Source organism: Armigeres subalbatus, chromosome 2, assembly GCF_024139115.2.
Source record: "Armigeres subalbatus isolate Guangzhou_Male chromosome 2, GZ_Asu_2, whole genome shotgun sequence".
In the NCBI taxonomy this organism is placed as follows: domain Eukaryota; kingdom Metazoa; phylum Arthropoda; class Insecta; order Diptera; family Culicidae; genus Armigeres; species Armigeres subalbatus.
Window position 1 is genome coordinate 111,499,512 of NC_085140.1, and position 13,485 is coordinate 111,512,996.

At 38.6% G+C, this 13,485-nt stretch overlaps 1 protein-coding gene across 2 annotated transcripts in view; it reads right to left on the reverse strand.

Moving 5' to 3' along the window:
* LOC134210670 (protein nervous wreck) overlaps positions 1–9,089 on the reverse strand; it is a 50,251-nt gene extending 41,162 nt beyond the window's left edge. For both annotated transcript variants that reach the window (XM_062686849.1, XM_062686848.1), the window contains exon 1: positions 8,873–9,089. In XM_062686849.1, coding sequence (XP_062542833.1) covers positions 8,873–8,935 — 63 coding nt within the window. In that variant the 5' untranslated portion in view covers positions 8,936–9,089. The remainder of the gene's footprint in view (positions 1–8,872) is intronic.
* Positions 9,090–13,485: the final 4,396 nt, after the last annotated feature.

Genomic DNA, 13,485 nt, shown 5'->3' on the forward strand with positions numbered 1-13,485 from the left:
GTTAAAATACTTCAAATTTCCATTTACTTCCGCTATATTCGAATATAGCGGAAGTAAATGGAAATTTGAAGTATTTTAACCTTGTATGAAATCATGGCCAGATCAGATTTCTCATTCAAGAAATTGTAAGAAATTTTCAAGGATTTTTTTTTTGAATTTTTGACTGGATATTCATACGTAAAATTCTTCGAAATTTGCCCTAAATTTCTTTGGACTTCTACAAATTTAAACCAGCGTAGATTCAGGGTTACTGATTCCTACATTGCATCATCTTTCGCCTGAGATGCCGCTCAGTTATGAATACCACAGCTTTTGTTCGTGTGTCTTCGTCACGCGTGAGAACACGATACGCAATGAACCAAACCATAAATTTTGGGCTTCCCTTTTCATCCGTGCTTTTGCCAATCACTGAGTTACCAGTATCTGCAAATTGGAAGCAAACGGCACTCACCAGTTATTCGTATCTGCACGGATTCTTGCTTTGCGTATAAAGTGTTCATCGGATTCCTTGTTGATTGCATCACGAGCGATGGATCGCCAAAACGCATCGCGAGTGATGATGATTGGGTATGATTGGAAGTTGTAGGGAGCGTTACACAGGATTCTCTTATGGATATAAACCTAGAGGTTCTGCTTTAGCCTTTCGGAACATTTGAAGCGCGAGCCCACGAGCTTTGTATTTAGTACATTCAGACGTTAATTATTGTTATATCGCTTCAAACTTAAAAGATAGACGCTTACAGTCTTCATTAAAGTTATTTGGGAGATCTAGGGCTTTTAGTTGAAGATGAGTTCAGGGATGCATCCGCTTGACAGCGGTAGCGTATGTGCGACGACGTAATGGGGTCGAAACTTATACGATTTTACTCTTTGAAAGGCAGACGAATCTAAACAATAAATTAACAATAACAACAATAAGACGCAATGTTTACATGGTATTAAACTCGAATGAATGTTTGTTATACATTATACAGTTCAGAAACATTGGAAAATTTGTGGCAATATATTTGCCACTGCCTTGCAAGCGCAATTTCAGCAACAACAAAAATAAATAAAATATAACAAAATAAACAAAATAAAATAAACAAAATTATTTTGCAGTTACTTGGTTGTTAAACATTTCTCGCTCTTAGAATTTCGCTTTCCATGCTGCATGAAAGCGCACAAATGCGCTAGACTCCACAAGACTTTACGATTGTTTACATACATTCTTGCTCCATTTAGCTGCTGAATCTCGTGAAATTTCGTAACGAGTGCTTTTAGTTGCATTCCTACTAATTTTCCACTCGAAATATAATGTGAAAATATTTGTCACAAAGAATACAAAACTAAATTTCGTCGAAAACTCAAAAATTAAATATACAAGAAAATCAATGCATTTTTCCCGCTAAACACTTTATAATCTAACACAGGAGATACAAAATAATTATTACCAATGGGAAAAAGTATATCTTTGTCGTTTTTTTAACGAATTACAACTGAAAACCCTTATTTCACTCGAATCTTACGACCTAATTGTAAAAAAAATGATATTGACATTTCAATTTTTATGGCTTAAATTCATCTGGAGTGTTACTAGATATGAAATATAGCTACTAGATTTTATTTATTCTTTATTAAAGTGATTTTTAAATAATTATAAAGTTCATCACTGATAGTACACGTGTGAATTTTTTGTTCCGAATTTCATATTTGTGATTTTTTATTTTTTTAAACTTACTCACTCGACTCCGAGGATAAGTATCATGGAAAAATTGGATTATTGCATACCGTCGTCGGGGGTGACAATGGGTCTGGGGTGAGAATGAGCCAGCGTCCTCGCCGACAGTCTGGAGGTCGGAAAAAACCGTTCAAAAAGGTCTCTTATAATTCAGTTTTCTTGTTCTCAGATACACTAAATCTAATCTTCAATTTTATGTAGCTGAAACAGTGACCCATTCTCATCACCATTTGAACCACTGTTTCCCTCGAAGACGGTACATTAAAACACAGAGAACAGACATGGAGGCTCGAACAAAATTTCTGGATTGCTAATGATACTATTGATTGATTGTACATCATTTGCTCTATACATCATTTACCCCATTTACCCTATACACATTGGCGGAGCCAGAGTTCTGGTAATGGTAATGGTGGGGCACCAGTAACTTCAATACACATCAAGTCTCACTGGCGTATAAAAACACAGATTTCACTTTAGATTCGGAAATATTTGAAATTTAGTGCGTTGTCTAATCTGATTGGATTTTTATATGTTCCGTAAACTCGCAAAAACAGCCCTAGCCTTCTTGATCCGTGCTCTTATGCCATGCTTAGTTCCGCCGTCCGAAACTAAGTGGCTGCACAAATATTGAATGTTTTCGACGAAGGATTTCTCGACATTTTTAATTTTCTCCAAGAATTCTATAAAAACGCCTACAGGGAAAGCCCTCCGTGATGTCTACGATAACTTTGGAAATTCCGGAATTTACTTTAGAAATTTCCTTACGAATTTCTTTGGAACTTCTTTTGGGAATTTCTTTGAAAAATCGTTCAAAAAATTCTGAAATATCTTTGTTAAATTTTGCAATTCGATAATAAATTCCTATGAAATTAATATACTTCCCCCATTCGCATATATGCCATATATTGTCGCATACAGATATATGTAATAGCCATTGATGTTTCAAATCGCATGTTTCATATAAACTTACAAAAAATCTAATAATGATGTTTTACATTAGATGTTATTAAAATTTTGCTGAGTAGTTCATCATTCGATAGATTACCGTGAAACAATTTAATTAGGGTTAAACAGTGTTTGGTTCTGTGCAGTCAGCTTGTGCAAATTCTTAATGTAACTATTATGCGAGTACTTTCAATATTGAATGCACATGACTTTGTATTTTTGGACATACAAGATCATCCATTCCCGAGTAGACGATAATAGTTTAATAATATCAAATGTTGATAGGATAGCACAATAAGATATGGACATGATTGATATAAGAGATAAAAGATCAGACGATAATATCAATATTTTGCACTAAAATATCATGAGAAGACCAAGTTATGCTATTTGTAATAAGTGATCAATATCATGTGCCATTAGTTCTTCTAGGTTCTTATTCATAGCATATCTTGATATTTTAATGATATTTCGGTGTAATTTTTCATATATTTGCCTGTTCTTTTATCTCTTATATCAATTAAGTCCACATCATGTTTTATTATTCTGTTCATGGCTTCTGCCCGGGTTGGGTTAACTCAAAAGTGATGAAAAGTGAAATTTTACTATTATGTGAGTGGGGCAGTATAGGAGTTTCGATGAAAATTTATTTAGGAATCCTTTCTGAAATTTCTTTATAAATGCTTTTGGATTCTTTCAATTAATTTATTATTTGTAATTGGTGAAATTCCAGAAAACTTCTTGATCAATTGTTCCAGAAATTTCTTGGAAATTACAGGAATTTCTTCAGAAAATAATTTGGAGATTTTTTTTACAATTTTTTTAAGACATTCCTTCGGAAATATTATCAAAATTGGCGTATATAATCAAATTTCAGAATAAACATTCAATTTGGTGAGTCACGTGTCCCATCATGCCCTAGCTCCATCAAAGCCTATACGCTAGCGCCGTTAAATTATTGAATTGCAGACTAAACATACTTCCAAAATAATAATGGTTTTTATCTGTTCTTACAAACCAAATAGATTTTTGGTTTTGTGAAGGCTGCCTCAAAAAATTGTCCTGTTCCGCCTCAAAAATGAGCGGAAATCATTTTTTTAAATGCAGGTTAAGTTATTTGAGGAAGACATGTTGGTTCGCTACCGATATTTGACTTGAGTAAAAAAGTCTTTGAGGTCTTTGAATGTCTCATAAGACTGTCACTATAGAACGTCGTCAGTTGCATTCTAGTAAAAATTCTGCTGAGGCCTACTACACATGATGGTATAACTGCAAATATACATTACCAGGTGACAGATGGTGTTATGTTGTTGCGTATTTGTCAGCTTCAGTATAAACACTAGCTGTATCTGCTGTTCAATATAGTAGATTTTCTATGTTCCTTCCACACACGAGGTGGAGAACAGCCTTGAAGAAATTTAAAGTAAATAACTAGAGTTTAGTATGGAGACATAATGAAAGCTTTTTTATTGTTTTGAACTGAAACCTATTAAATATTCCAAGCATTTTTTATCCGTATTTTATATCGATGAGATGCGTAGTTGGTGAGAACTACGCATGGTGAGAATGGGTGATTTGTCCAAACAAGCAAATTAATTATACTTTAAATGTTGTGGCGCCAACTCTTTCAAACAGCACCACCGTTTTAGTACAGGTTCCCTGAAGACAAATTGGAAGAAGCACTACGCGCCCTATTTTAGAAATCTAAGATTTCCGTTTGATGCCAACATATCGAAAACCTATTGGAAAATGAATGTTTGCTATCACGTTGAAATCTTGGGTAATGTTTTACCCCAATTCATAACTTCTTCAATGCATTATAATGAATAAATTCTTTGAACAGTGCTAATCACATAAACCAATGTGGTAGGATGATGCATAGCACACTCTGTTTTTGTTTTTAATAAGAAATGCTAAGCCATGTTAAAGGTAGCCTCACACCTCGGGAATTTGGTCCGCGGAATTTTTCCCCATGCATTTTTACATATGCGATGTTTTCGGGATTTGGGCACGGAAAATCAAAATCCCGGCCCCATTTAAAATGCACGGGAGTAAAAATCCGGCGGAAAATTTTCCCGAGGTGTAAGGTGGCCTTAACCAGTATTAAATATATCCGCATAACAATCTCAATAGAAACTTACATAAACACGTAGGCATATAGCAATAATTAAATAATGTTCAATTTGTCATGCTATCAGTAATCTATGGTAAACTATGACGAGCAGCGATATCATTTGAACCTCGCTTCATACCTCCCATACCTAGGTAGGTAGGGTAAGACGGTATAATATGCCCCCCCTAAGGCAACTCCTTGATAACTTTTTACTTTTCAACGCAATTTATGCAAACTTGGTGTTATTTGGTAGTCCAGGAAGTCGCAAATGCATTGCCCGTGAGTAGTCATATAAAAATATTACAGATAACACGTAATAAAGCTTTTTTGAAAAGTCGCGAAAAAATGGATTTCAACAAGTGCCTGGGCAATACGCCCCACCTTAGCCAAAGACGTTCCATAGCCCTTCATTAGTATTTTATCAATCCCATAATAAAAAGGTTGCAAATCCTTATGCGCTTGACATTAAAAAACCAACATAGGTCCATTTGAGCAGGTGTTAATTACATTTCAATATTTTCCATACAATTTGGAAGCAACTGCTGCAGGCTCGCTGCGCTTGTGTCCAGTTGGTAAGGGCATATCGTCCTGCCTACACTGGGGCGTTTTGGCCAGTGAAACATGTTTTCGAAAATCGTTACATTTTTGAAGATGGAAGCAATTTTATATCATATTAACCACTGAGAAAAGTTATTTTTTGCCCAACTGAGTGTTCCAGTGCAAGTTTTGTGGACAGTATGCCAGAGTCGCTCCAGAATGTTGAGCTAACAAACATAAAAAGTTACATCAAAACTGTAACTTTTTGTATTTTGCTATTATTTTCATTGTGTAATACAAAAATACTTCCACATTCACATAGTGTGATGGGTTTACAAATATTTAAAGGTACCAACTGATTTTGACCCTTAATTAGTTATAGTTGTCTAGAAATCAAAGGGGGGCGTTTTGGCCAGGTGGGGCGCATTATACCGTCTTACCCTATATTATTCTCCACCGGCATCGCTTGCTGTCCGTTGCAATGTTTGCCGGCGGACTGCGATGATTCAATTTTTCTATCATCATCACCACTCATCGCCATTCATCATCGCATCCGATCGCAAATCTCCAAATTCTGCTGGAGATAAATCGAGGCCGATGCAAAAGCAGTACGAACAGTACAACACTTTTGCACACACCGGAGTCACTCACCACATGGTGATGAATCAAACCCGAAGCTAATGCAGTACGAATAAATACGAAACATATTCATGCAGGATTCACTCGTCAGCTTTGGGAAGATATATTTTGTGCGGTTCATTCGGGATGCATCATTTATCGTTCTTTTCCGATTCCGTTCGCAAAGTATGAGTGTATGCGAGATACTTGATGCGATTTCCAGTAACCCTGCGTAGATTATATGTAGGTCAGTAACAGATTTCAAACGCACAGTGGGACCAACTTAAAAAAGACGGTCAAAAATGTTAGAAGTGAACAAAACGGCCTAACGGGCCATACATTAGGGTATTTCATTGAATATATGGTTCATCTTCTCGGCATTACATCTCAAAGTGGGACTTCACCAACTCGTAAGCCAGAAGTGTGGCACCAGTCGTCGCAAGCACGCTATAGTTCTCAAAGGCTACGTGCTTGCACCAAGTTGTGCGCCATCAACTATCAATGGCTGGCGACGCCTGTGTAGAAATCTATGAGCAATTCCAAAGATATTAACTGCTAGCTTTAATTACCGATTACTGCAGTGCTAACGAAAAATGTATTCTATTATTGGAAATTGTAAACATATGTAATGGGTTTTGTTTCGTTGCTAATCAAAGTAAAGCCATAGATGCGTAAATCGCGATTTGATATTATGGTTTATATGAAAAAATCATGATTATTTTTACAGAGTGAGTTTGGAAAATTAGAAATAAGGGATAAAACAAAATCCTCTCGAAAAATTGTCCATTGCGACTTGACATGACATTACTTGACCTTTTGAAGATTGGTCCATCTGTTGGGAAGAGGTGGATTGGAGAATGTAAAAAAGGATCTATGTGGTTTATAGACAACCCTTGTCGGAAGGATGTGCCAGAATACAGAACAGTGGAGTGCTGTCGCAAGAGTGATCACCAGGAGAGCCGACATCCTACAACGAGGTTGGCGCATGTCGATAATGAACGGGAAGCAAACTGTTGTCATCTTGCGACGAGCACGTAGCCGCATCACGTGGCGTCACGGCTGGTTATGGGGGAGCTCCCGCTGTCGGAAAATTTCTAGTCTAGTCTAGGAATAGGATAGATCCGTCGACCGTCGGGCACCATTGAACCGGAAGCTATATCTTCTCGGAATCTTTGGACCGACCTCGGCATTCGTCTGGTCTCTCGTTGAAGTGACAAAGTGCTTAGGACTTGAGCTGATCTATAAATATCCCAAGTAACCAAAAATTCCTTTAAGAGTACGTTTTTCGCTTAAGCAGCTCAGTGAAGCTGATTAAGCGAAAAACGTACTCAAAGGAACTTTAGGTTACTTGGAATGCTGTACAGGTGAAAGAGTAATGTTGGTAACGTGATAGTCTTCCACGAATGCGGTCCGTGGATATCGGGGGAGCTTCTGCCGCCGGGGAGCTCCCCGTCTGTTTCGTTTTTGGAAGGAGTACGTTAAGTACTGCCTACTTTCATGAGTAATACTGAAAGGAATCCTGGGAGGAACATCATATATGAACATCAGTACAAATTACACCGAAGCAGATGTGAGAGTGGCGAATATACTACTTTTTAAATATACCCTGATTTTTCTTCGAGTTGTTTGTGAATTTTTCGTGAGGTTATCTTAATATTTTAATAAATCCTAAGTCCAGAAACAAGCAAAACCAATAAGCATAAAACGCGACCCCGAAGTACATCGATTCTGGCACGCTAATTCACCGTTGTGTCCGGAATGTAAGAACGTCCAAGGGAAGTCGGAGCACATGGTCTTCGTATGTCCAAGGTTTGATATTCAGGCATTACTATTGCATTATCGAGACTATGCAGGTGTGAGATCCCTCTCTCCTACAATTGAACTTTTCGATCGATTTATTATATAAAATATTGAATCATTTGGAAGAGTGACGACAAAGTTTCTTCTTCTTTTTCAATTGCTCTACTCTTCTATAGGAATTTGGCCAGCCTTTCCACTCGACAACAAGAGACGGAGAATTCATCTTCTCCGGATTTTACTCGCAAAACGAATTGAAGATCGCACTAAACAACTAAACGTTTGAATGCTATTTCCCAAATTATAGTTTTTTTTTCATTTAGGCTGTTATGTGGTAGCATGTTCCCACAAACATAAGAATTCAAAACTACACTGGATTTTGTTTTTACACGATTTACATTTTCTCAATTTTCCACTCATCCTAAATGTTTAACGTATATTAATTATCATGTGATTTTTCTTTGATTTATTCTGGATTTTTTGAAACATGTTGCGAAGAGTTTGGTGGCAAATTGAAGTCACACGATAAAAAATACGAGCGAAAAAAAATCGTGTAAAAACAAAATCCTGTGTATTGAGAACCACGAATATACGTCCAAATCCAAAGCCCTGGCGAAGGAGGATACTTGTGATGGTCCTTATGATTGTATCCATCACGTTAAGAACAAGCGGATAATGCTGAATCGTCTCAGCATTGAGAAGGCATGTTTACATGAATTTGGAATTTGGAAACATTTGGAACAGATTAAAATTGGCATTGCAAAGCATAAAAAAAGCTAAGTTTGATCCACAATATATGAAAAACTAAATCAAAATTGATTGAATTGGCACTAGGCAAACGCAAGCGTGAAACCCATACTGTGACCAACATTAAGTCAAATATATTTTTTCAAGACAAGTTATCTATTTTCATATCTACATAGTGACTTATTGTTATGACCAATGTTTTGTGTAGATATCTACTTGCGTTTAACGGCTGATCAATAAATTTTCCGAAGAAAGCCAAACCTGTCAGATTTGATTTTTTTTAATCTGATCTTTTGTTCGGTCATGTTGAGTCGAGTAGGTTGGACTGCAATCAGATTGCAAAAGACAGGCTTATTCTATACCAAGGCCTAGTATCCTTCATACGTACTTACAGTTCTTCTAAACCGAATCCGTGCTCGGCGTTGCTTCAAGTACAACACTTTCTCCGGTTCCATGGCCGAGTGACCAAACGATCAATCAAATAAAAATAACAGTCACCGGTATAAATACCGTCCCATTCGGTGTGAATTTTTGGCACAATTGCAGTACTTCAGTCGAACATGAACGATGACACGCGGATTGATAGCTATGCAAGGGGATGAAATCTGATTCGTTACTGCCCTGGTCAACGTGCGCGAAAGCCTTCGCACAATAATAATTGCTTCTTTATCAATAGACCGACCATGGGACTATCCGAATTGATAAGAGGTGTCTGAGGGGCGGGTAAATTTTGTTGGTATTGTTTGCGCAATCATCGATTGCATGTGCTACCAAGACTAAAGGCATGCGAGATGTATCTATGTTTTATTTGATTTTACAAACGCTCAATAGGGTTGCTTTTAAGGTAACGGTACCATTATTAGATATACCCACAAAAGAAAATATTATTCTAGAGATCAAAAATTTTCCACGAAGAAATTCCGAAAAATTTGGAAAGAAATTCCGAAGAATTAGCAGTAGAATTTTCGATGGAAATTCTTTCCAATTTTCAAGGTTTTTTTTTGGAAGAATTCTCCATGCTACTTTCAAAACATCTCCGGAACCTGGATTCCTGGATACCTGGTTGGCTACAGCCACAGTGCGTTGCTTCATAGACAAAAATTAATTTTTGAAAAATCGTGTTCCATCATATTCTGCACAGAAAAGTATTTGTTTATAGTCACTGTAATGTGAACGAGTGTTTGAAGCATAGAGAACAGTCACACCTACCATGAATTGCTTAAAAACTTATCTGAATGTTTAGACATAAATCAATCAGAAATTTCCCTCAAATGACAAGGTCCATAGAAACGTTCCTACGGATTTTCTACTGCATGAAGCCACAATTCGTAAATGAAATATCTAATATCAAGCAAAAAATATTGTATTACGAACAAAAAATCAGTTAAGTTAAAATTTGTATGCGAGAATCAGAAATGTTACATTCTTTGAAATATGAATCGATAAACATTCTTGAGCTTAGTAATTTGGAGCTCAAAAACGATTTCCACCCTAAAACATCAACAGAATCGTTGTTTTCGGTGGACCCTATGAAATCATGTGCATTACAGCTGCAACTATTAGCAACTTTGTGAGTTTCAAGCGGTTGATGTTGCATTAAATTGCCTTCCAGCTAATTACCCATTTATAATTCTTGTAGAGACCGAGCTACTTTTTACACGCGGCCGAATATTGAAACCGATTTGAGATCTGCAAATAGTTGGACCCCTCCTTAGTTATTTATGGAATCATTTTCACTTTTAAATTCTTGATTCAGTAAAAACGACATATTAAAACGAACATTTTCTAATCAATTTTTTTGTTAGCATACCGCTGGAAAAATGAAAGAGTGTGGCTTAAATTGTCCTAGTTAAAAATAATAGCGCTCATCAAATATTTGTTTTTTTTTTCAAATTAACATTGTTTCTCAAAATTCGTAACTAACCATTTACATTTTTCGGATAAAATACATGAAAGTTTATCCTAGTTAATTCGACCAAAATAACGTCGGTGGGGGAATACCAAAAACTATCGGAGGCGGATCCCGTACGCCCTTCATTTATTTAGTTAACATCTAAACAGATAACACTGAATCAACAATTTGACGCCACAATAATGCACGGTTCGAGGCCGCATCTCTCCATCCTCGGATACGCCCCACGCTCGCCAAGTCGTTCTGCACCTGGTCTGCCCATCTCCCTCGCTGCGCTCCACGCCGTCTCGTACCTGCCGGATCGGAAGCGAACACCATCTTTGCAGGGTTGCTGTCCAGCATTCTTGCAACATGTCCTGCCCATCGTACCCTTCCGGCTTTAGCTACCTTCTGGATACTGGGTTCGCCGTAGAGTTGGGCGAGCTCATGGTTCATTCTTCGCCACCACACACCGTCTTCTTGCACACCGCCAAAGATGGTCCTAAGCACCCGTCTCTCGAATACTCCGAGTGCTTGCAAGTCCTCCTCGAGCATTGTCCATGTTTCATGTCCGTAGAGGACAACCGGTCTTATTAACGTCTTGTACATGACACATTTGGTGCGGTGGCGAATCTTTTTCGACCGCAGTTTCTTCTGGAGCCCGTAGTAGGCCCGACTTCCACAGATGATGCGCCTTCGTATTTCACGACTAACGTTGTTGTCAGCCGTTAGCAAGGATCCGAGGTAGACGAATTCCTCGACCACCTCGAAGGTATCCCCGTCTATCGTAACACTGCTTCCCAGGCGGGCCTTGTCGCGCTCGGTTCCGCCCACAAGCATGTACTTTGTCTTTGACGCATTGACCACCAGTCCAACTTTTGTTGCTTCACGTTTCAGGCGGGTGTACAGTTCTGCCACCTTTGCAAATGTTCGGCCGACAATGTCCATGTCATCCGCGAAGCAAATAAATTGACTGGATCTGTTGAAAATCGTACCCCGGCTGTTACACCCGGCTCTCCGCATAACACCTTCTAGCGCAATGTTGAACAACAGGCACGAAAGTCCATCACCTTGTCTTAGTCCCCGGCGCGATTCGAACGAACTGGAGTGTTCGCCCGAAATCTTCACACAGTTTTGCACACCATCCACCGTTGCTTTGATCAGTCTGGTAAGCTTCCTAGGGAAGCTGTTCTCGTCCATAATTTTCCATAGTTCTACGCGGTCTATACTGTCGTATGCCGCCTTGAAATCAACGAACAGATGGTGCGTTGGGACCTGGTATTCACGGCATTTTTGAAGGATTTGCCGTACAGTAAAGATCTGGTCCGTTGTCGAGCGGCCGTCAACGAAGCCGGCTTGATAACTTCCCACACACTCGTTCACTAATGGTGACAGACGACGGAAGATGATCTGGGATATCACTTTGTAGGTGGCATTAAGGATGGTGATCGCTCGAAAGTTCTCACACTCCAGCTTGTCGCCTTTCTTGTAGATGGGGCAAATAACCCCTTCCTTCCACTCCTCCGGTAGTTGTTCTGTTTCCCAAATTCTGACTATCAGTTTGCGCAGGCAGGTAGCCAGCTTTTCCGGGGCCATCTTGATGAGCTCAGCTCCGGTACCATCCTTACCAGCTGCTTTATTGGTCTTTAGCTGTTGAACGCCCTGTTTTTTTATTATAATCTCAGAAATTTTCTTTTGTTATATTCCAAAATGCTTATATAAATTATGAATATGCTCGTAATATGTACAAGGATATGAAGTTTTCTTATTTTTTGTTTGATTTCTTTTGATAGCTAAATAGAATCTCAAAACTCCCTTTGCGTTTATTTCTTTCACTAAATCTAGCTGACCTGTCGAGCTTCGTCTCGCCCAAAATTAAACCATGAAGTGTAATCGCAGAGTAATCCTCAAAACTTTTGTTTTTTTCACATTTTACTGCACAGGCCACTTCAGCCTTAGTATGAATAAATAAATAAACATTTATTTATTCATACTAAGGCCGAAGTGGCCTCTGCAGTACATGAGAGTCTGTTTCATTCGGCTCGGTCCATGGCTACAACCCGTCCGCTGACCGCTAGTCATCTTCCACCGGATCGTTGTCGAAAACCATTTTCACCGGGTTACTTTCCGATATTTTGGTCACGTGCCCGGCCCACCTCATTCGTCCGATTTTCGCGGTATGAACGATGAATGGTTCTTCCAGCAGCTCATGCAACTCGTAATTCATTCGCCTCCTCCACGTACCGTCCGCATCTGCACCCCACCATAGATGATACGCAGCACTTTCCTTTTGAAAACTCCCAATGCGCGTGCGGTCCTCCACGAGCATCGTCCAGGTCTCGTGTCCATAGAGGCCTACCGGTCCAATGTCCGTTTTGTAGATAGTCAGTTTGGTAAAGCCGCGAACTCTATTCGATTGGAGCGTCATGCGGAGTCCGAAGTACGTACGATTTCCAGCCACTATGCGTCTCGAATTTCTCTGCTGGTATCATTTTCGGCAGTCACCACTGAGCCTAAGTACACTAATTCTTCTACCACCTCGATTTCGTCACCATCGATGCAAATTCGCGGTGGGTGGCTCACATTGTCTTCTCATGAACCTCTTCCTATCATGTAATTCGTTTTCGACCTGTTGATGACTAGTCCGATCCGCTTAGCTTCCCTCTTCAGTCTGATGTAGGCTTCCTCCATCTTCTCAAAGTTACGTGCCATAATATCTATGTCGTCGGCGAAGGCAAATTGCTGGACGGACTTAGTGAAAATCGTACCACTCCACTAATTCTCATACAAATAGGCGGCCAGAAATATGTTTTCAATTAAAACTTTTTCTATGCAACATATATTATGTGAAGAAATATTTAAGACTGTCAAAAATGTCATAGGCGAAAAAAAAAATTTTTTTTTCAAATTTTTTGGGCATTTTTTTTGTCTGTTTCTTATACAGCATGCATAAAATAGCAAACAACCATATTTCTAGTAATAATATTGTTTATTTTCTAATGATTATGAGGTATAGATAATAAAAACCACAATTTTCAAGAAAACTTTGATTCCAGCGTTTATAACAAAATCTTATATTTGGAAAAAAATTGACTTCATAACATGCAAATCACA